General features: G+C 42.8%; 1 protein-coding gene across 1 annotated transcript in view; it reads left to right on the top strand.

Annotated features, from left to right (window-relative positions):
• The window catches only part of tshz2 (teashirt zinc finger homeobox 2), a 37,850-nt gene extending 32,357 nt beyond the window's left edge, over nt 1-5,493 (top strand). Inside the window, exon 2 of the mRNA XM_088369046.1 lies at nt 1,834-5,493. Coding sequence (XP_088225172.1) covers nt 1,834-4,856 — 3,023 coding nt within the window. The 3' untranslated portion in view covers nt 4,857-5,493. The remainder of the gene's footprint in view (nt 1-1,833) is intronic.
• The last annotated feature ends 17,967 nt before the right edge of the window (nt 5,494-23,460 follow it).

Genomic DNA, 23,460 nt, shown 5'->3' with positions numbered 1-23,460 from the left:
TTGCGTTCAGTTTCCCTCCAGCCTAAAAACCACTAATAGCTCCACTTTGACGTTTGTTCTTGCCACTCGAGCTTGTCAGAGCCGCCGGTGTTCTCCTTCTACATATAAAACTCTAAATAAAATATACCTCCACGTTCCCTCAGCATCCAACGTGTTTTAGAGGCCATCACGGATGTCAGTCGGCCAATCCAAACGTCGCTCCTACGGCGGATCAAGGTCATGGCACGGTTGAGGGCTCTTGTGTGTTCATGATGCCACATTCTCTATATTTGTTTTAAAAGTCCAAAGCCCATCTCCATCTTGTGTCCATTAGCTGGCAAGCAACACACCTCCGGGCTTTCTCTGGAGGCGCTTGTGAAATATTGATTCAAAAAGGAAAAAGTTTTATTTTCAGAAAGCAAAGAAGCAAGGCATTTCCAGAGCCGGCCGGCCGGCCGGCGTGGGACCGGCGCACGCCGCTCTGTGGAGAGAGGAAATATTAACCACGTGAATGGCATAAGTGCACCCGGACATGGCTGTTATGTCCCATTCATTTTTTAAGCGGGAGAGCACATCTGCCAAGTCTCTCTCCCAAAATGCACATTTTCCCCGCATGGCTGCGAGGTGGAAAACATCTCAGATTTGTGCTGACAAACTTCGTTTATGGCAAAGTGTCTTGCGAGGAGAACGGCAGTCGTGATGTCGTTGACGGCCATTTAAAGAGGAGATTTTCCTTCGCTCCCGCAGCCACGTGAAATGCTCCGTGCTGAGTCAGACTTCTTCTAATTGCGTGACGGGAAGTGTGCCAATTAGTAATAGTGTTGTTTAATTATCTGTTAATGAAAGCAATAATGTTTGTGCAGTATGAGTTGGGAGAAGGAACAGGTGAATAATGAAAGATGTAATTACTGTTTACGAGGCTGTCGGGGGGAATATAAAGACCTGACAGATTGCCGGTAATCTCTCGAAAGTTGTTATTTATGTACAGTTTCATTGCTCTTCATCATCGCTCGCATTTGCAACATAATTCTGTTTCGCCGTCAGCAAAATCAGTTTCCTGATGTCGAATGGCTCGCAAAGCATCTGCTGAAGTCATGTTTCCCCGTCGCCTTCTAATTTGTTGCTCGCGCATGTCGCGACATTAGTACGTCAAATTTTTGCGTTGGCTTCGGGGTTGGCGCAGAGAAGCACAAGGCTCGCATTTTCACTGCACTTCACGGCCTCCTTAATCACTGTGGAATAGGTCATTTGCAATAACAGTTAACAGGCCTCCAAAGAATCAATTTGCTTTTGTCACTCAGTCGCCAATGACTGTTGTAAACACATCAAGTTGAGGCCAGAAAAGCCTTGGACACAGCACTAAGTCGATGGCCCGTCGTGAATCACAGACCGCGCCGGACTGTTGGTCAAGACGTCGCATCCGGCGCCAGCCGGTCTCACGAGGCACAAATGTCGGCTCGAATGTATCGTTTATATTCTGAATTAGGGATGAGCATTTGGAATGGTATTCACCATTTTATGACAGTAATTGCAGGCAAGTCATGAGTCTCAGACTGCATTTACAATAACCATTATGCGCACTCCACTTCAATGCATCAGCTTGCCTTACGCGTTCTGCACCATTTTAGTTTGATGCGTGATATTACTCACAGCAAGACTTTTTTTTTCACATTAGCTTAAATACAAATTTCCTTATACTATTATCGAACAAACACAATAGAGGAATGCTTAGAGTGTTCCAAAGAAGAAACTTTGTTGGCATGAAGCTAAGAAGTTTGATTTTGATGAAGCATTGTGTTGCCCATGTCTTGACTTCTTCATTAATTCCTCTGTGTCTTTCATTTGTCATTTCAGTATACATGCCTGATGATGAAGACGCTGCTCTTCACGACTCCATCGTCGAGGAAGATGCAGAGAATGACACCCTGACGGAGGAGGAATCCTCAGAGAAAACGAGCCCCAAAGTGTCCGAAGATCGTGAGCTGGACAACAAGAGTACCAACAGTTACAGCAACCAGAACTCTCCCTCCAGTCTCCTGTCGAACCAAGAGGCGGATCTGGAGTCCCACCTTAGCGACACCTGCGACAGACTGTCGGACTTCAAGAACTCCTCACCGCGTGACGGCCAGCCGGATGAGGAGAGCTCCAAACGCAAAGAGGAAACGGGCAACAGTTTGCAGAAAATGAGAGCAGCCTATGCAAACTTTCTTTCCGATTCCTACTGGACAGGTGTTGGGACGGAATTGAAATTGGGCCGAAACACCAGCAAAGCCAACTGTGACAGCACCAACGGAAGCGCCAAGAGTGAGTTTGACTGGCACCAGGATGCTCTGTCGAAGACCCTGCAGCAGACCGTCTCCCCGAAACCCACGTCCAAGCCCAACCTCTTCAGTTCGGTCCACTTGTACCGTCAAAGCAGCAAACCCTGCGGTTCAGTCTTCACAGGTGCTAGCCGCTTCCGCTGTAAAGACTGCAGCGCTGCTTACGACACCCTGGTGGAGTTGACGGTCCACATGAATAAGAGTGGCCACTACCAGGACAACAACATCAGCAAACAGAGTAATTCCTCCACATCATCCTCTAAATCCAAGAAACGTAGTTTGCAGGATCTGGAAGGGAAGGAAGATGCGCAGAAAGTTCTGAAGTGCATGTTCTGTGGTCATTCGTTTGACTCTCTCCAGGATCTGAGCGTCCATATGATCAAAACTAAGCATTACCAAAAAGTGCCTTTAAAGGAGCCAATCCCAGTAATCACACCCAAACTACTGCCACCAGCAAAGAAGCGCGCTTTTGAAACCGCTAGGCCGTGCTCCCCCGACTCTACAACGGGCGCACCCGGTTACGGCGACACCCAACGCGCCGGTGCAGTTTCGAACGCAAACAATCGCTTTGGCTATCAGAACGGTGCGAGTTACACGTGGCAGTTCGAGACGTGCAAGTCTCAGATTTTGAAATGCATGGAGTGCGGAAGCTCCCATGACACCTTACAGCAACTCACCACACACATGATGGTGACAGGACATTTCATCAAGGTGACCAACTCTGCTTCCAAGAAGGGTAAACAGCTATCGCTCGATCCCCTGTCTGTGGAGAAAATCCAGGGGTTAGCCGAGCCCACCGCCGGTGAACCGGATGGAGAAAAGTTGTCTCCCAAAAATGTTTCCCCTGCAAGCAGCGAGACAGATGGCCAAGGGGAGGGCGCATCAAACAAAATGGAAGAAACAGAAGCAAGAGATGACAAAGAAAAAGAGGGTGAAGATCAAAAGGCAGGAAATGGGGGATTTAAGTACCCTTATCTTCGGGAGGAAGACCTGGAGCAGGACTCTGGTGGAGGGGGAGACATTCTTAAATCTTTAGCTAACACAGTAGCCTCGGCTATCAATAAAGCCCAAACAGGGACGCCAAGCTGGAGTGCCTATCCGAGCATTCACGCCGCCTATCAGATCTCTGGCATCATCAAAAGCAGCCCCATCACAGCTGCGTCACCCCCTGTTCAGCTGAAGCAAACGTTCAACCAAAAGCTGAGGGTGCTCGCCCCGAAGGAGAAGTATCTTGGTGCCACTGGCATTGAGAGTCCCCAGGGGACACATAAGAACTTGGACATCAAACAAGAAACGGTTGTGATTAGTGACGGGAAGGAAAGTCAAAGTGTGAAGCTTGATCTGATGGAGACGGACGACAGCGATTGTCAGGATGATTCCTCTTTCTCTTCAAAGCCAGATGCCGACTGTGGGAATGACGGGAGTGAGCCGATCAAAGGGAAGCTGAGCCCCGATTTTTTTGACAGGGGCAAGACTCCAAGCCCCTCTGCCGGCGTCACAGAGCCTCTCAAAGACACTCTGGATATCCTTGCCGTAAACCCTCTTAGTGCGCTGCAGTCAGTTCTGAACAATCATTTGGGCAAAGCAAATAAGCCCAACAACTCGCGAGCAGACGAACTATCTTCTCATATCCAGTCTATTTTTGCAAACACTAACAATTGCAGCGACAAGCCCTCGTTGATGCTCAGTAATCCCGCCAGGAATAAGCCGAAAAAAACATTTCTTTTTCCAACCGATGACCAACCGATAGACCTGACTAAATCGAAACACAGCAAACCAAGATCTTCTCTGCTGCAGTCCGCCACCCCGATGCCACAGAAGTACGCCCTGTCCGACATCGCCGACATGGTTAAAGTGCTTCCCAAAGCCACCACGCCAAAGCCGCCCACCGCATCCAGGCTCCCGGCCATGAAACTGGAATCGGACGTCAGGCGCTTTGAGGACGTGTCCGCCGAGGTCTACTCCGTCCACAAGCGCAAAGGCCGCCAGTCCAACTGGAATCCTCGCCATCTTCTCATCTTGCAAGCTCAGTTCGCCTCCAGTCTCTTCCTCACCTCGGAGGGGAAGTATCTTCTCTCAGACCTCGGCCCTCAGGAGCGGATGCACATCTCGAAGTTCACAGGACTCTCCATGACCACCATAAGTCATTGGCTAGCTAATGTGAAGTACCAGTTACGGAAAACGGGAGGCACCAAATTCCTCAAGAACATGGACACGGGTCACCCGGTCTTCTACTGCAATGACTGCGCTTCACAGTTCAGGTCGCCAACCTCCTTCATTTCCCATCTGGAATCCCATCTGGGCTTCCAAATCAAAGACATGAACAAGATGCCGGTGGAGCATCAGATCAAGGTGGACGAGGCGGAGCTCCCGAAGGTTCTCGGCGTCCGGGTCTCAGAGACTCTGGTCCCGGAGGAGGACGGTGACTCTAAATTTAAATGTAAGCTGTGCTGTCGGACATTCGCCAGTAATCACGCCGTCAAACTCCATTTGAGTAAAACTCACAGCAAATCCCCTGACAACCACTCGCAGTACGTGGAGATGGACAAAGAATAGTTTTACTGACACAGTTCTTGTTTTAACACACGGGTCGGACATTTCAACTGTTTTTCCCAGTTAGCGTTGCGTAGTACTGTTCAACATTTGACGGAGTGGCGGCAAAGACACACTGGTTCGGAAAACGTTCGGAGACACTAAAACAAACGTTTGCACCCTGCTCCAATTCATCACCAGTAATGAAGTCGATTACTGCTTGAAGAAACATAAATGCTTGCATGCGTAGCCACGGCTATGACTACTATTTATTATTTGTATGATATGCCAAGTTTCAATTGTATTTGAAAGTCAGCATAATGAAACGATAATTGTACTTTGCAACTTTTGGGATACAGAACACCTGAATACATGTGCAGCGAATCGCTCTGCGCAGAGCTGTACAGTCTATTTCTATGTAAAGCCGTGTCGTGTCCCATTAGAAAAGAGAGAGCGAAAGTAAAAGCACTTTAGTCTTTAATCATCAATTTGGACTCTGTACAAGTCTCAAAAGTGGCCCGAGCATTTCAAAAAGCAAAAACTATTTCAAATGAAAAAGAAAAACATGCAATGAGGACAAGCTGCAAGACAAATGTTACCGGTGATCCCTGCACCTTTTTTTTTTTTACATATTCAAATAAAGAGTTAACATTTGATAACAGCTTGTATTGTTATTTTATTCATTTCAAATCATTGACTCTGAGCAAAATATCATCACGTATCCAACTTGGTACCAATTACAGACTTAACAAGCGCAAGTCCCGATGGCGGAATTTTTATCTTTGATACCTTCAGCGGTTATCACAGGAGACAGTAGCAGCGCGTTAATAGCCTAACATTTTTTTTTTTTTTTATCAAAAGATAAATATAACATGCTAGGACATGACAGCAAGGAAGAGAAATATTCTATTTTGGATATGTTTGTTTTTTTTCTTCCTATTTTAAAAATAACTCCATTAACTGTCACCTCTCTGTCTACTGATGTGGATAAATCAATCACATGGAAAAATGTGCGGGTTTTTTTTTCATAAAAATTCAACACGTATGATGAAGTTGCTTGAAGGGGAAAATAAAGTGAATATAAAATGTGAAGAAAATAAAATGTTTGCTGATGATTAGAAATTGTGAAAAAAAATATTAGATATATCGAGTATTATATCTGTACTATGCAAATATGTCAGTTCGATTTTTAAATCAAATTACTGAAATAATTGAACACAACTATATTTTAATTTATTGATATCCACTTGTGTATTTTTTATTTATTTTTTAATTATTTCTGTTTTTTATATATTGTATTTTTTTTAGGTTTGATTTATCACACTCACAAGGCAATTCAACTTACACTCTGCTCTCTATTTTTGCTGCACTGAAGTGAGTTTTGTGGGGATGCCCTGTTCAAGGGCTTTCTTAACCGTAATCGGGATAAAGATGGCAAGAACTTTTGGACTTGCCCCCCCTCCACTCACACACACACACACACATTATAAACCCCTACCACTGCTCTTAATAGTTGTGTCCCGCAAAGGACATGTTTTAGCTCCTGCTAAATGGAAGTGGCCCAGAATTAAATGGACTCCTCCTTAGCTCAGCCTTCACTCCTCCACAAATGTCGTAAAAATGCCCCTGATGGCAAAGAGAGAGGGTGTAAACAACAGCTAATAGTGATGAATATTGGCATGGACTTGAAGTACCACGTTTGCTCTGAGGACATTATTAGGAAATGATAGAGCTGCAGGATGCATCTTATTCAATTGTGGAAACAGGAACACATTTTAATCTCACAGTGAGAAGCGTTGTGAGATAAAGGACAACAAGGCCGCAGTGTACAATACTTCCTCATCTCCACATAATGGCGTTTAGATGCAGCGCCGAGATATTTCCTCATGTCGGCCTTTATTGCTTTTCTGCAAGATGCTATCATAACAATTAAACATATTTCCTCCAGCTCTATTATTTCAAGGCTATTAAAAAATAATTGCCTCCTAAATTCATAAACATTTTATGCAATTCATCTCTTTTTCTCGCAGCAATCAAGTCCTCAATTACCTCGACCCATCAAATGGCTATTTTATAACAGGCGAGTGACATTTGATGGTAAATGGGTGGAAAGCGGCAGCCATTCCAATGCGCGTGACACCGACGTGGCCCCCATTGTTGGAAATGAGCCGGCAATCACCTCGTTCATCAGATGACTCCTAATGCAGTTAAAGTATTCCGCTATAATTTCTGCACGCATTTATAATTACTGTCAAAGAGCCCACACCTCAGTGAGCAGATTAAAGCGATCAATTATTTAAGGACTTTTTTTTTTCCCCCGATTCGCCTACGAGGCCATTATGTTGGAGAGCAAGCGGCACTCCGAAGAGGCTCTTTGGAGGGAAATGACAACAAAAATATAGAAAGTTTTTGATCCGGTCACAGGGTTCAGAGGCATTTTTTATGTTGAAATTCTGGAATATAAACAGCTTCTAAGAGAGAAGCAATTTATATATATTTTTTAGATGATTGTATGATCGCCTACGGTGGACAATGTTATACTAGCACACAAAAAATACAAGTCTGTTTTATAAGAGAAAATGTTATCAATCTGTAAAATCATTTGACTTTTAAGCATAAACATGGAAAATGTGGCCATAAAATTTGAACGTTTTTAAGAGATAGCCTTTATCACCAGCAGCAATAACAAACAATGATACTACAACAACAAAAGCAATTTTGCAATGCGGAGTGCTGTGTCGTCTTTCCACATACAGATGAGATGCCGCAACATGAGTAATTGGTATTTTCTTCTAAATTGAGTCTACCAACATCGACTTTGAGAATTATACTATATCTGCATTCTGTTAGCTAGTTAGTTTTTTAATTTTCTTGTACGGGTGGCAACTATCATCATTCAGAGCATAAATGGGCCACGAATACATTCTGATGACTCAGCATTTTTCCCTGTCAACTAATCAAAGACTGTCTCCAGCTGAGTAATCACAGAACGATTAAAAAAAACAAAAAACTTTCCGAGTAGAATCTACTCCGACAGAAAGGCAAAACTTGAGCGGTAAGACAAAATACGCAGAAGTTTACTGTACTCCACCCTTTTTATTTTTTAATTTCAAAACACCACTGCAGAGCTTTTCATGCAGTTCTTAAGTGAAAAATCGGACTTGTCATTAATGCCAAGAAACAGCACTTTGATGATGTTGCAATCCAAATGCGATTGCTCGGCAAGACAACAAACATTTAGTGTGTGTGTGTGCGTGTGTGTGTGTATGTGTATGTGTATGTGTATGTGTGTGTGTGTGTGTGTGTGTGTGTGTGTGTGTGTGTGTGTGTGTGTGTGTGTGTGTGTGTGTGTGTGTGTGTGTGTGTGTGTGTGTGTGTGTGTGTGTGTGTGTGTGTGTGTGTGTGTGTGAGAGATTTTGCTACCCCCTGCACCACACAGGCACAGACGCTCTGCATCATTGGGCCTGTGAAGCCGAGGAAGAGGAGGGGGTTGCTGTGAGAAGGGCGGACAATGTTCATCAAGTCTGCAGCAGGGTAATGACTAGCTCATGTGTTTAATGAAGGCCTTTAGAACTTGGAGCCATAATGACCCACATCCTGACTCCCCTTCCTCCAATTTATCCTCCCTGCACAGGTTATTACATCCCTTTTGGAGAAATATCCTGCCGAGAGCCTCACAACGTTTCTTTTCTTGGAGATGATTTCATTTTTCCCTCACCGCGTTGACAAAAAAATTCAACAACCGAATGCACGGCGGAATATTAAAGGTTCAGCTCCATCCGCTCCGAGATGCCAGCTGACCTCCATTTTGTTCTATCAAAACAAATTCCTCCAAAGGAAATAACAGGAATGGAAATCAGTTCCAGACTGTCACCTACATAAAAACTGTTAAAAAATATTTCAACTTATCTAATCTTTAAAAGCTTGACTAATGACATAATATTGAGCAAAGAATGTCAGAGACCTTTTGCAATTCCAGTGAAGTTGGGTTGTTGTGTAAAACCTCCAGACACAACCTACACAACGTTTTTATTTATTAACTTGCAGACTATTTTCTAATTCACAAGGGCTGACTTAAGATGGCTTCTAAATTCGTCTTTCCAAGCAAATCATTTTTTGCAACTCAAACATCAATTAGAAACAATTAATTTGGCATCCAAATCTCATGTAGTGCTCATGTAACAAATAAAACAAACGGCAATTAAAACAATATCCATAGACTATGTGCACAATACCATTTTGAAAACATTTGTCAATTGCTTTTTTTTTCTCCTATTTCTCCAGTTCTCCCCAGCATGGCAGAAATGATTCTTCGTCGTGCCGTACTAGACAAAGAGGGATGTGCGCTCATCTGCATACATACATCATATCTCTCAAATAGCCCATAGTGCTGCACTCTTAATGGTGTTGCTTCAAATATGCTAATTAAGCACAAAATGTGTGATGAATGGAATACATTTGATCAATCAAGTATAGGCCCAAGCCGCCGGTGCTGCATATTCATTGGGCATCATGAATATGAAAGCCCAGTCATTTATCAAGTATCCGTTGCACATTTGTATCTTATTAATCATACACGCTGAAACTACTGTCTCGTCTGGGAAAAAAAATAGCTGAAGGTTGATGGAGCGCTTGGAAAACGGATTAAATCCGCAGAGGTCTGGCTAATGTTTCATGCAGTATTTGCACACTAAACAGTCAGATTATATTTGGAGATGCTTTTTTGTGTAATTCTTGATATCAGTGTGTTTTATCGAGTATTTACATTTATGAGACATCTGATATTCTTTCCGATTGCAAATTCAAAGATGTCGTCCGATGAAAAGCATGCACATCCAACCTTAGCCCATATTTTCTGGACCAATGTCAGGAATCCCTGACAATTTTCTGTATCTCAACAATTAAAAAAAAAAATCTTTTGCATAATATGTCCTCTTTAATATTTTGGCTCTCTCAAAGAAACGGAGATCGAGTTGCATAAAGCAGATTCCAATGTTTCCCTTTTTATTTTTAGCTGATAAGTGGCATTCTAATTGGCCTGATAGCATTAGCTCGGTGTAAAAAACAGAGACACTTGATTGCCGACACTTCATGAGTTCATCGTTCATGTTTGTCCCTCAAGGCAGCGTGCAAGCTCAGATTGGAGCTGACTTCCCCCAAACATGAAAGCAACAAATCACACTTTTTTTTTCATCATTATTCTTATTATTGGGCTTCATACGCACAGCCGTGTGCTCCCGCTTTGCACACGTCAGCACAATCAGAGATGGCGCGCTGATCTTTTTTTTTTTTTAACCGACTGAATGCTCTGCAACAACTGCCGACATGGAGAAGTGCCTATTAGGAGGCTTTAAGGCCGCAATGTGCCGCATGGAAGAACAACATTGTACTTTCGTCAAGACGCGGATGAGCTGAAGATTGAGAATGAATCTGAAAACATGTTCGCTCCTATCATATCTGGAAGCAATGCAGATATTACGCTAGAACTTATTACCTTTTGTTTTTTAGGACGTGAATAGAAGGACAAAAACAAATGTAGACTTGAAGCCAACAATGACCACAGAGTAGTGACGAATATTTAAAAAGTTGTTAAACCAAACGACCTGCTAACCCAGCAACCGAAATCTTGCTTCAAAAGCATAAATCAATGAGGGGCCATCATTCAACAAAATATGAAAAAGTTTGAAGACATTCATCAATAGGGATTTTGCACAGATATAACAGTTCATTCTGAAGGTTTCAAGAAAAAATATTTTTAAAAAGGGACAGTTCATTCCGAAGGTTTCAAGAAAAAATATTTTTAAAAAGGGACTAGTAAATGGGTGATCTTTCAGAAGAGAAGAGAGAAAAGTGACCAAAACACGGACAAAGTATGAATACGACTAGATACCTCCACAATCTTTCCTCACGAATCAAAACCAACCCAATCCAACCAAGCAATTCTTATTCTGACATACCACAAGAACACACCAAAAAGACTGACTAGTGGAGTCCCGTCAAAAACACGTACTGATATCCACCTATCAAGTATCTCCTCTCAAATATGAAAATCAAGTCTGACAAGGTTTGTTGTTAAAAATCAAAAAACAATCTTGATGACTGGTAGGATGGATTTACATTGCAGGTTGGGTGACAGGGAGTAAACAAAGATGAAAATTTTGCTCTGGTTTCAAAGTCTTTAGGAGTTTTATACCAAAACAATTTGGCATTTAGAAAAAAAATTGCTGGAGAGAAGACAAGAAAGAAAAAAAAAAGATTCAACCACTAAACTAGGCTCTGGAAAAAAATCCACCTTATACAAGAATGGGTCTGAGGAGCGTAGCAACATCAGTCAGCTGATCACAAAAGAAGACACGCGCTTGGAAGAAAAACTGCAAATTGTGGCTGCTCTCTGACATTCCAAATTACATGTATTGCTCCGCAGGGAAATTTGATTTCCAAAGAAAGCGAGAGATCGGATGTAAAATGGCCAAGATGGGGCACATTTTGCAGGTGTTTGTGGGGAGCTTATTTTAGCAAGAAACATTTTAAATAGGCCATTTTTCTTAAACATTGGATTCTGGAAACATTTTAAAAGCTGCGTGTGGTCTAACAATTATGAAAGTTTTCAGGAAAGACTGCCAGAGTTGTTCAAGGTCGTCCTTGCTGAGAACTAACTAGCCGAATTGGAGGCAATTGGATTTGGACCCCTTAGATTGCGTCAAGAGATTTGTTGGTTTGTTGGCTCGGTCGCAGCCGACAAGGACGCGTGAATACTTTGGTTTTGCCCTGGTGAGGCTGAATCATTGCCCTTCACTACCCTTTCACTGGCCACTTCATTAGGTACACAATATCTTCTATATTCTTTAGGTGTTTTTGCAGACGTGCATAGGTTGAACGGGCATTTGCGCTGTTGTGGATGCAAACGCAGTCGACTTGCTTCCCAGTCACCCAGCCAAAATTGACATCTGGGCCCCATGTTGGTGTCATCTGGTTTTGCTCCTTGGTTCCACAAGGGGCACACCTATCTTAGCCCACATGGTCTCCAACTGGGTCTCAGGTGGTTTCCAAATGTCCCACCTAGGCCCCATGTGTATTTGACTATAGGGGCTTGAACTGGTTATCTGAATGCTCCTTGTGTGGGTTCCCACTGGACAAATGATATGCAACTCATGTAGGCCCCATTTGTGTTTTCCCATTTAGGGCTCCTAGTGGTTTTGGTGACTTAGGTGTAGTCACGTGCTAGGACAATGGCAATGCCAGGTGACAGAAGACTTGATCCAATTTGGAAAATACTGTTATTAAACTAGGGTGCATGAACACAAATGTGAAAATTAACCAAAGGCGAGGATGTGCCAAAGGTTAGACAGACCAACAAAATGATATCCACAGGACAAACAATTCAAAAAAGTCACATGTATTTACGGTAGCAAAAAGAAATAAAATCTATGAGCATGGAACATACAAAGGTCACCGCTTTGCACATGAGAGAACTGAGGTGGCAAACGACAAGCCGCATGGAAACAAGCCATGCAAACATTCAGCACCAGCACATAGCTGAAACTGCCTTTCAATAGCTGCCGATTGGGAATAGATGACAGGTGTGTGGCCCAGGTAGTTCTAAGCCATGCCCACTTAGCCCATACACAACCCTTATTGGACCCACCAAGTTTACTCAGCTCAAGCCCATGCCCACAAATCCAAGATGGAGGCTGTGTGGAACCTAGTGCTTTTGCGCACTTCTAGCTAATATAAGATAATGCAGACTAACACACGTGTGCCCATGGTGGAACCCAGGAGCAAAACCAGATGAAACCCATACCCACTTGGTACCCAGGAAACAAGCATTCACCCCACGTTGGGCACCACTGGACATGTTGGCTGAGCAGTGGAGATGGATCTTATTCACTTTAAATTCAGTGCTGGAGAGGCTACGTGGGTGAAGAATCGTTTTGCTGGAGTCCATGCTGGAGTCCACGCTGGAGATCGAGATAGATGTTTACAAGATCTCCGCTAACGGATGATGTCAAGTAAGAAAATGTGCTGATTTGTTGGTTATTAATTTCAACCAATTTTGGGGTGAAATGAATGACTCCAAAAAGTTGGGTTGGGGTCTTTTTGACCCCTGTTTTTATAGAGTATTTTGAAATCCATTTTCGGGCTATGACATGTTTTATTCATGTGAGCAAAATGATTCACTTGAAAGACTAAAAGTGACTCGATGCAATGGTTAGCCTTCGCTTGCCTCTTCTACCAGCCAGCCAGCATGGATTGTGGCCAAGAGGGGGGTGGGTGATGGATGGAAGTGGGGGGTCGCCACCTCTTGGCCCAGGCCCCCCGCCCGCCCCCTCCCATGCTGTCATCATGCCGCCTCACAGCAGGCCAGAGGTTGTGTGCATTTAGTTGCCTTGTAATCCGTCTGAGTGTCTGGCTGCCGGCTCTCAGGTCAGCTGTCACTCAATGTGACATGAATCAGCATTGACGCCGCTGAGTTTAAAGCCATGTAAACACACACACAGGTCCATGGGCCTGCAGCATACACACTTACAAAAAAGACCAAGCTCATGTTGCCCCACCCACCCCAAAACTACTTTGGTGTGCCATGAGAGCCAAAGTAAGCTGTTGCAGGTTATTTGTGAAATGGCGAGGTTATAATATGAAATGACAGGCAGCAAATGTGACATGATGTGCAGCTGCTAAGCCCGTACTCAGCCTCCCATCAAAGTGACATCACTTTTTTGATGACCTATCACAAGGCTATATGAGAACACCAACTTTGTGGATTGCTTTGTTAGTGAAGTTTTCATTTAATTTTAGAGGAATAATTTGGCTTTGTCTTCAAATCTGTGACTGTATTATACTTCAGTCACTTGCATTTGGCAGGAGGTTTGGTGAATTGTGATGTGGCTGTTTTTTCTGGAGAAGGACGAGTGGATATTTTGTCTCAATGATCTCTGCGTCTGTTAGTTGATGTGACACACACAAACGAATCAGAATATTACTTGAACCGTGCAGTGTAAATCCCGTGCAGCTAACTAAAAATCCGACCAGTCTCAATTGAGCATGATGTTCTCCTGTAGCCTCATCAATCGCCACGAGGATCGAGCAGCAGTACGGATTATCTCCCGATATTTAAAGTTGTGTTTTTCCTCAAGTAGCACATTAGAATGCAGAGCGCGTGGCCAATGTCAAGAAAGCAAATGGATCTAATGATGCAAATGTAAGCAACGGCGACGGTGACGGGCGAGGCACTTGTCACTGTGGTCAAAATTCAGACGTGCAGTCTTAAAAAGGCAGCCGCACGTTGGACAGGGAAATCAATACAGCATTTTGTTATCCATCTCTATCTTACCAGCTAAAAGAGAAGGATGATGTGTCATAGAGTGAGCCCAGGCAGACTTGGACGGAGATCTATCATTGTAGAGAGTCACAGGCCTCTTCCTGTGTAAATCATGTGTCACATGGGCGGCAGGTTCATTCTCTGGCCATGGAATACATTTAGGCCTTGGACACCCGCTTCCATTTTTCTCTTTTGATCGAGTTCCTCCCTGCAGTGGTGTACCTGAAAGTGGATTATTTTGCGACACGGAGCTTTTCATTGTTCGTTTTGTTACTGCCGTCCGCGTCGGACGGATCAAGCGGAGAGGAAAAATCATGTTCTCCAACTAGTGATTGATACATTTTAATTAGCCCACCTCTCGTAGGAGCGCAGCTGTCACAGCTCTCGAGGTTTTAATGTGACAAACGCTCCACGATGAGACGAGAGAGGCGAATGACAACACCTGTGGTAAACTTGAGCGAGGACTCGATTTCTCTCGCTTGAGCACTCAGTCCTGCGCATACGTAATAGAGGTCCAAATCTTAAGCCGACTGTTTCATCTTGAGAGATGGTTGTACATTCTTGGACTAATGACGTGTCAATCACAGGACTGCCGCACAAAGACCGAGAACCAACGACATTTACACCAACAAACAATTTTGCCTCCCAGAAGCCATATTTTATTTCATTCTCCATATTAAAATAATGATATTAAAAATGATGAAATCCCTGTATTGCTTTTCAAAAGCAATTATTATTTTGTCTGGACCGATTAGCTGGAAGACTGACAACTGGCAGTGTTCATTTTTAAAGCCCACTTAAGTGAGGCAATATGGCTCCTTAGTTTATTAAAGGATCACATGAAAAGTGTTCACATAGGAAATTAAAAAAAAAAAAAAAAGCCTCCTGCACTGATATATTGTTTTGCCAAAGAAAAAGAAAAAGGATACCGTGTGGACGAGTGCATTACTGAAAGGAAACCTTGTTATCAAATTATAATAGCTGAGTTGAGATTGATTTTACAAGAATGACAGTTATACTGCTAAGCGTAAAGACATAAAGTAATTGATCCCTCGCTGCAGGCTCATGGTGATAGCGCAGGTCTCGTCCTATGCGCTTAGCATAAAAAGACAATCTTGTGGTGCAGCTAGCGAGGTGGGAGGCGCAAAGACAAAGCAAGCAGCAGGTAGTCAGTCATTGGCGACATCTATATTACATCTGTGAGATGAGCTCTCCGAGAGACAATCATCGCGACCATTCACATTGGCCACAAAAGAATCATCTGGTGTCATCAAAGTGTGTGAAATTGTCAGACAGCTCCCACCTCCAGCTTTCATCATGTCGTCCCGGAGCGTTTGGATTTAATGGGAGTGCGCCGCCAAGCCTCTCTCATTTGCTTTTAATGAAGTTTTTAAACTTGGTGGATGGCTTATGGATGAATGTCACTGGATGCAATATAATGCAGTCTCGGTCTAGGTAGCTTTCCATTCATCCAACCATATAATTTGATCTTTACCTCGCTAAAAAAAAGTCGCATTTAATCCAAGATGGTTGTAATGAGGGCAATGTATGTCTTGCAGTAGAGCGGTTCTGCGTTTGAATCTTTGCTCCAGCTTTCCTACGTAAAATGTGATCTTTTGTTTGCAAGCCGTACGTGTTAACGTCACCATGATGACCCCCCAATAAATTTGTTTAGCTGAAAAGTGAGCGGCGCTTTGCTGAGAAATGTGTGCCCCCTCTGCGCCTCCTGTTGATTTTGACCTGCCCAGTCGTCCATCAACCCTCAGTGTATTAACATATTATGGCCTGCTGGAACAGTTAATATCAAGTCAAAGGTTGATATTAGAGTCTCGGATATGAGCCTTGAGTGCGGGAATTTGTCCGATTAAGCCCCACGTGGCTGAAATTGACCCAAGATTACCCGAAACAAAGAGGCGGTAAATGCCGTTGTCGACACAAAGACAATGAGATGTCCAAAGAATTTCAACAAAGAATGAAATAAGAGACAAGATCAGCTGAAACGGAAACGGAGATGGGACTGAGGCAAGGCATCAGAACGGAGAAAGAAAAGCGTCGCATTAGAAAGCCCGAAGGCTTAATACAAAAAGTCTAATCAGACTAGCAATCCCTGATGTTAATGAAGGTGTCACACATTGCACAAAGAAAGTTGTGCCTGGCAATCTTCCATTTTTCGGCTGCCTACACCAGTGACATTTCATCTCACATTCAAAGAGCAGCGAGGCCCCTTAATGAAATGCATAATTAACATATTCTAATTGTGCTGAGCACAGTGATGGTTTTGACAGAGCTCACTTTCCATGTCTAATTCAATGCTAATTTAATCTGTTCTTTTCCCGCCGACATGACCTTTCTTGATTGAGTTTCACCGCAAAGAATTCTTTGATGGATTGATTTATCAACCCCTCACAAGGCGACAAAAGTGCCACTTTTAGACCGACAGAAATCAGACAACTGTGGAGGAAAACAACCTGCATTGAAACACAGTCAGCTACACCGTGTGCTATAGCTACCGTAGTGTGACGTTAAAGCGCTACGTTGCAAATGCCAGTGAGCGAGATAAATAAAAGGATTGATTCTTAACTGTAAACAGTTGTATATGTGTGGAATTGATCAAACGTTGCGTAAGAGTTGAGAGAATGAACATTAATTTTGGCTTACTGGACTCAAACCCAGCACCGCTTAACTGTAACCAGTGTTACACCGTGCTGCCCGGTTTTTTAAGCCTTAAACGGGATTTGACTTCAATCCACATAAATCTTTGAGCAATTTCTTGTCGGACTATATATTCCAAATGCAAGTGACATAAATCTCCTCGTTCGCCGTTCTGTCTATAAGGCAACAACCAAGCAGGAAAATTAGGGGGAAAAGTCGGCGTTGAGGAGAAACGCCGAGCTGTCAATCAAGCCGTCAGTGGGAAGGGGGATTATGCCGAGCTCAGAGGCGTAATTGAACACCGTCGAGCCCGCCCTCATTTACATCTCTCCCTTCCGCCGCCTTTGATTGGCAGCTGTACATGAAATGTCACATCGGTTGAAAGTATGTCGTGAGCTGGCACTAACAATCGCGTGGCTCCGGGGAGACCTGCCATATTGTAATTTGGTTATCAGGCATGAAGGAAATAATTCCAAGTGCCAGGAAATGTGAGGCAGAATAAACGCTTTGTCGCTGCAACTCGCCCAAGGTGACAGTTCTTATTTAATGTACCACAAAGCGTCCCGTCGCCTGTAGATTTAGGCGAGAGGTGGGCGGAAGTGTGAAAACAAGAGAGATCATTAAGGAAACTAAGAGAATGCGTTTTGCTGACAGATTTCAAGTCTATTTTTACCATCTTTAATTAGATTGAAATCCGAGGTAGCGTCAGTTGGTCGGATTGAAATACCTTGATTACCAAAGGCCTAATTTTTCTGTTTTTTTTGTTTTGTGTTGCCAGGAGGGTTAATATACGTTTTGAATTTGAATTATAGATAGTTCTGTTTTTTTGTGTTATTTAATTTTCAGGGTGGCTTTGTTCATTTTCATTTAGTTTCTGCCAAAATGCTTTAGTTTTAGTTTGTTTAGTGTTATAAAAGAAGGTATTATTGTGAATGTTGATGAGTACCAAATTCTGGTTTTAATTAGAAGTTGGAGACAAAAGCATGAAGAGCACAGAAGCAATACAGATTTGTGCGTGCTGCTGCCTCATTTGCTTGACGTGGTGAAAATGGGTCCTGAACGCAGCCACTTCACTTAAGTGGCCTGGGCCTTATTTGTTATGATGCACTGTTTTTTTTTTTTTTCACGGGGAATCTTTTCTCTTGAGATGGAGCTGTCACGTTCTTTAAAAAAAAAAAAGAAGAGAGAGAATAAGAAGGGAGAGGGTGGGGTGGAGAGAAGCCCCCGATGCTGGCAGCAGCCCCCGGGCAAAATGAAAACAAGTAAGTGGCATAGATAAATCATGCCAGCCAACGTCTTGTTGATGGATCAGATAAGACCAGAGCATCTCAGGAACAGCGCGCTTAATGGAGGTCCCAGTAGCAGCTGTGGGTGGCTTCATCATGACTGACTCCAAGAGTGCTTCTTTTGTTTACGTGCTATCACTACACAACTGCATGGATGGCGTGATAGAGATATAGCGTACAGTTAGAAACGCAAATAGGGACAGCTTGTTTTGCCACGATGGATTTGAAACACATCAAACAGCCAGTCAACATGTGATTCGAGTATTTTGGAAGACGTTTAACACAAATATGGCTTTTATTATTCAGGAATTGAAAGCGTTTACTACATGCAGAATACATCTATTTTCAGACAGATATAACCATCCCCAATAAGCCTTAACCAGTTAACCAGTCTATTTGTACTCGATGACAACGGGCCACTTTTAAAAGCATAGAAATGTTCTTACGTGCCGCAGAAGTCGGAAGTATACACAAAATCACAGATTCATTACGCCAGTCAATTTTCTTCTCAACATGATGTGAGTCCATGATTTGCAAATTGTATAAACCATGCCTCCTTTTCCCCTCCATCAAAACGACATTGGCGAGGAGGTTGGAAGTTGCGAGACATGGTTGTGAAAAAAAAAAAAAAAAAGAAGAATGTGCCGTGTGCTGCCTTATTTTCATATCGTCTAATTATTCATCAACTTGTCAAGTGCACCCTTACCCCCTGTGTGCGAACAAAGTGACAGTGATTTGATGATTGACATTCCTTGGCAGATTGACCATCATTTGTCCAACCAAAGGGTGTCAAATGGCACCACGTGCGGGCGTCCAAACAATGGGCTCGCTGCTGGGCTATTCGGCCCGCTTGTCAACGGGGATTGGCCCCCATTTGGAAGAGGTCCCTTCGGTCGACATCCTCACCCACTTCGCAGAGCATCATTAGACGGGCCTGCCAATTTCTGGACTTGTGTTAGCCGGATGCTATAAATACAAGGCATCGTTCCTCCTCGTGTTTGCATCCATCCTGCTGCTTGATGAGAATGCTGTTTGGTTCATCAGCATCTTGTTGATGATTTGTTTGCCTAATTGTGGCCAACCTGACAGGTGACCCCCATTGTAAAGCATCACATTTTTCTCCTGCAAAATCTGCAATGGGGCTAAAATAGGTAAACATAGTTTAAGATAGTGTACATTTATCCTGACTTCAGAGTGGATTTGTTCAGTGCCCATAAAGGGCCGAGACAGGTTTAGAGCATCATTACTCCACAGGGAGTTTGTAGAACCTGAGTAGCCATGCTGGCGCATGGCTAAATTGGCTGCTTGTCAGTCTGCTTGGCTGTTGTGAGGCACTAAGGAGCCTAATGATGTCTGGTCCAGGATGCTCCACTGTTTGGACATTTGATCTTCCTCTGCGGGTTCTGTAAGGTTTGAGCTGTTACCTGCGTGTTAGCAGCAACACAATTTTTACAAATCCATGTAATGTGTCCCAGCGGATAAAAAAGGATACAGGATGGAATATTGATTTGAAGTTGGGGCCATTGAATTTATTGTCCCGTTGAGAGAATTACACTGCTTTGTTTGGAGACTTCAACGTGGCCCTTCCAAGTTCTGTGCATTGTCCTGAAAGAAGACATGATTTGGAATTGCGGGATTGTTGTGTGTGTGTGTGTGTGTGTGTGTGTGTGTGTGTGTGTGTGTGTGTGTGTGTGTGTGTGTGTGTGTGTGTCGTATTGACACAATGAAGCCAAATTGGACTGCAAACCTGGCTTGCATTCCACAAAACTGCGTCTTGGATTAATTGAAGGTTAGGTGTGATTGTCTTTTTACAGAGTGAGCCCTGCAAATGACTGACACATTTTACTGGCACACACCTTAAGTCAGCTGGGCCCGCTCCAGCTCATCTGTGACACCCAATAGAATTCCGCAGTGAGAAATAACATGTACATTAACAAGTAAGGAAATCAAACTCTTAAGTGTTAGCTCCCACTGACGTGCCATCTAACTCTTTTAATTCCCAATTCAAGCCGTCTAAATTCATGTGTGCTCAGGGCAAAGCAGGTCCACTTCACTCTGTCCCTAAAAAGATGAATAATGAATCAAGATCATAAAGTATACACAGTATTTGACATGGAATTTAGGTTCCACTTCAGAATGATCAAAAAAAAAGATTAAAGTGATTTCTTCACTGAGCGGGATGATTTTTGGATGGGATGGAGCCAACCAAATGGGGATTTATGGACTTTAGAACCATGCCCACATTCCACCCCCCATGCTGAGACGAAATTTCCTGTGTAGCCTTGACACCTTTGACAATTGGGACGAGAGGCAACCTTCACAACTTTCAAGAGCGCATAAAACTTAGATCAGTTGTATTTTTTTAAAAGTGCAAAGGGAGCGTTGCGGCTCACCACCGAATCAACATTTCAAAGTCTTGCCGGAGCCCTTGACTTGTGCGGCGCATCAAGGCAAAGACTCATTTACATTGTTGGGACATGTGCAGAAACTTAAAGGAAAAAATGCTCACTGTATTTGAAACTTCATGTAAGTTCATGTCAAAAGGAATAGATGAGAATAAAATAAAATGACTTTTACATTCATATTAAATGTGAGGATTGATATGGGGGAAAAAAGGAATAATTGTGCTCAAATAGATATAACTTTTAAATAATTTGGAAACATCTCCACATTCAAGCTGAAGGATAAAGAAACTTTAATGAAAATTCATTAAAGAGAAAAAAAAATCAGTGAATAAATTAAATAATATTCATATTTGTGGTCCATGCGATTAATGTTGATTAAACTCTTAAAAGAAAACTGCATGTTGGAGTGACTTACTCTTGCATTTTGTCATAAAACTAACAAAAGATGATTGTGATTCCAAGTAATTTTATTTTAATGATTCATCAATAATATTCATTTATCAATTTCTGGACTTCTCATCCTCCCAATTAGGGTCACAAGGGAGCTGGAGATTATCCAAGATGACTTTGGACAAGAGGTCCGTTTTATGATTACGAGTGGCTTGGTGTTCAGGAGTTCAATGTAAATTCCACCAAGGTTACCAAATTTAGGTCCTTGCTCGACACGAATTTAAGAAACAATACAAAAAGGCAACTCCCTGAGTGTATGGTCATTTGATGAATACACCTTGATTAGCATTCTTAAAAGACACGGCCGCTCTATTATTTGCATTCCCATTTAGCAGCCATTTTGCAGCAGGCGCTCCAATGATTAAACTTGTCAAGGGGCTTGATTGACAGGGTTAAATCTCTACTGAAATGAAGAGGGGGAAGGGAACAAAGTCAAAGGTAAAATGCACACTGGATGTGTCAGCTTGCATTTCCTCCGTGGCTGTAACACTCCCCCTACCATTCTCACTCAGGAATGTTTTAATTTTACAACTTTGATTCCGCCCGTCAAGAGGAGCTGGATGGCCCTTAGTTCAGCCGAGGAGATGTGATGGGTGTAAAACAATAAAAAAAAAAAAAGAAGAAGAAGATTAGGAGATGGGCGAGGACAAAAAGGAAAAGAGCTCCCTTTATTGGACAGATTTAATTACACTGAATAGAGATTAAGGCAGGCGCTCCACTGAGGTGTGAAATTAACCCTTGATTACTGATGGAGGCTGAAAACAAGCGTTTAAGATTGACCACTTGCTGGTGCAATTATATTGCAGATCACTGCCTTTTTTTGTACTCGCACACCGATAGGTAATGTTAGCGCACATGAATGAAGAGCGAAAGGTAACTACATTATTAAGCGCTCCGCTGAGAGAGAAAAGACTCGATGTTCGGCCAAAATCGAGCAGCCCACTTGCATCAGAGCACGTGACCTTTCCGTTACGCTGGAAAGAAGAGTGAAGAGGGTAAACAACTGCAGATACCAAAAGTTGTTCATGTCATCAGCTTGGTACAAAACAAGATTTTAGAAAAACTCACTGGCCTGCATTGCAGATTTGTGGTATTGCAAATTCAAGGCCCGGGGGCCAGATACGGCCCGCCACATCTTTTTACGTGGCCCATGACAAAAAATTGTGCATCCACTTAATGTGTAAATGCTAGAAATCAAAATTCTCTTCACTTTTAAAAACGAGAGATATTGCCAGCAATGTTTATTATCATTCATTGTTTAAAATACTTGAACAGTTACTAGTCACTAGTCACTGATTTCAAAACTAGTTAGCAGTTTGTTGTGTAGATATACTGCAAGAAGATGATAGTCAAAACGGCCCTCTGAAGGACGCTATGACGACGGTGCGGCCCGCAACAAGAATGAGTTTGACACCTTTGTGGTATTGGATGCATAAAAAAATTTTGTGAGACTTGAGAAATGTCTTACTTTTTTTTTCCAATTATGTAATTATTCTGAAAGTAAATATGTTTGCATTGAAACCAGATAACAGAAAAAAACTCTGTTGTGTTAATTAAATAAATAAATAAGTAAATAAATAAATAAATAAATAAATAAATAGTGTAGCAATCAGCCCAAACATCACCAAGACTTCAAAGTTTTGTGAGGATTATAAAGTCATAGATATACTAATGATTGCCATGAGGAACTACCTGCCCATCGTATTAACAGTATAACAAACAACTGTAACTAAATGGAAGCAAAACATCCTTTGTGTCATTTTGAAAACTAAAATAAAGAGCAATTGCCATCATAAAGCGGTCACATTCCGCCAGCGGGCTGCTGCTCTTCCCATCCCACACATCAAGTCAGTCATCCAGGAGGGAAACGTGCACATCCTCTCGTTCAAACCTGATGTTCACGACTCGGAGACAGCCAAACGCGCTTCCCCGCGCCAATGCTGTAGCTGTTTTGTATAATTAGCAGTAATTAATGAGCGCAAAGTCAGGAGTCGTTTGTGTTTTAAATCATCTTAAACGATCCCATTAGCACTTGTCATAGTCGCGTACACCAAACAGCGTGAGATCAATTAGATTTTTGTCAAATTAAAGTGCATGCTTTCATGATGCCTTATTGTGAGTCTTCCAGTGGGCCACCGGACCAGGCCCAGGCTAAATAAGGACACGGCAGTAGACATTGACCTCCAGCTTGTTTGAATTTGGAATCATTTTCTCCCACAGGACATAATTGAAATGTTAGGATGGTTCTAGAGGCCATCATGAAGCCATCTTCTTCTTCTTCTTGTTATTATTCTTACTTTTGGTGGTTGGTAGATACTTCCGGTGGATTTCCCCCACCATCTGGCCGTTTTTTGCCCAAATAAATAGATCCTTCCCCCAAAAAGAAAAACCACTACACGAGTTGAGTTAACTACTAGCGTTACCTGAATTCTTGATTTTGTCTCTATTTCTTCTTTTTGCGCAACTGTAGAGGTGTGCTTTTCACCCAAAAAGTCTGTAATTTTGTGCTTTGCACC

Source organism: Syngnathus floridae, chromosome 2 (assembly GCF_059516105.1).
Source record: "Syngnathus floridae isolate MCC-2025c chromosome 2, RoL_Sflo_1.0, whole genome shotgun sequence".
Taxonomy (NCBI): Eukaryota; Metazoa; Chordata; class Actinopteri; order Syngnathiformes; family Syngnathidae; genus Syngnathus; species Syngnathus floridae.
Note: the sequence above shows the minus strand (reverse complement) of the source record. Positions and strands in the feature narration are given on the sequence as shown.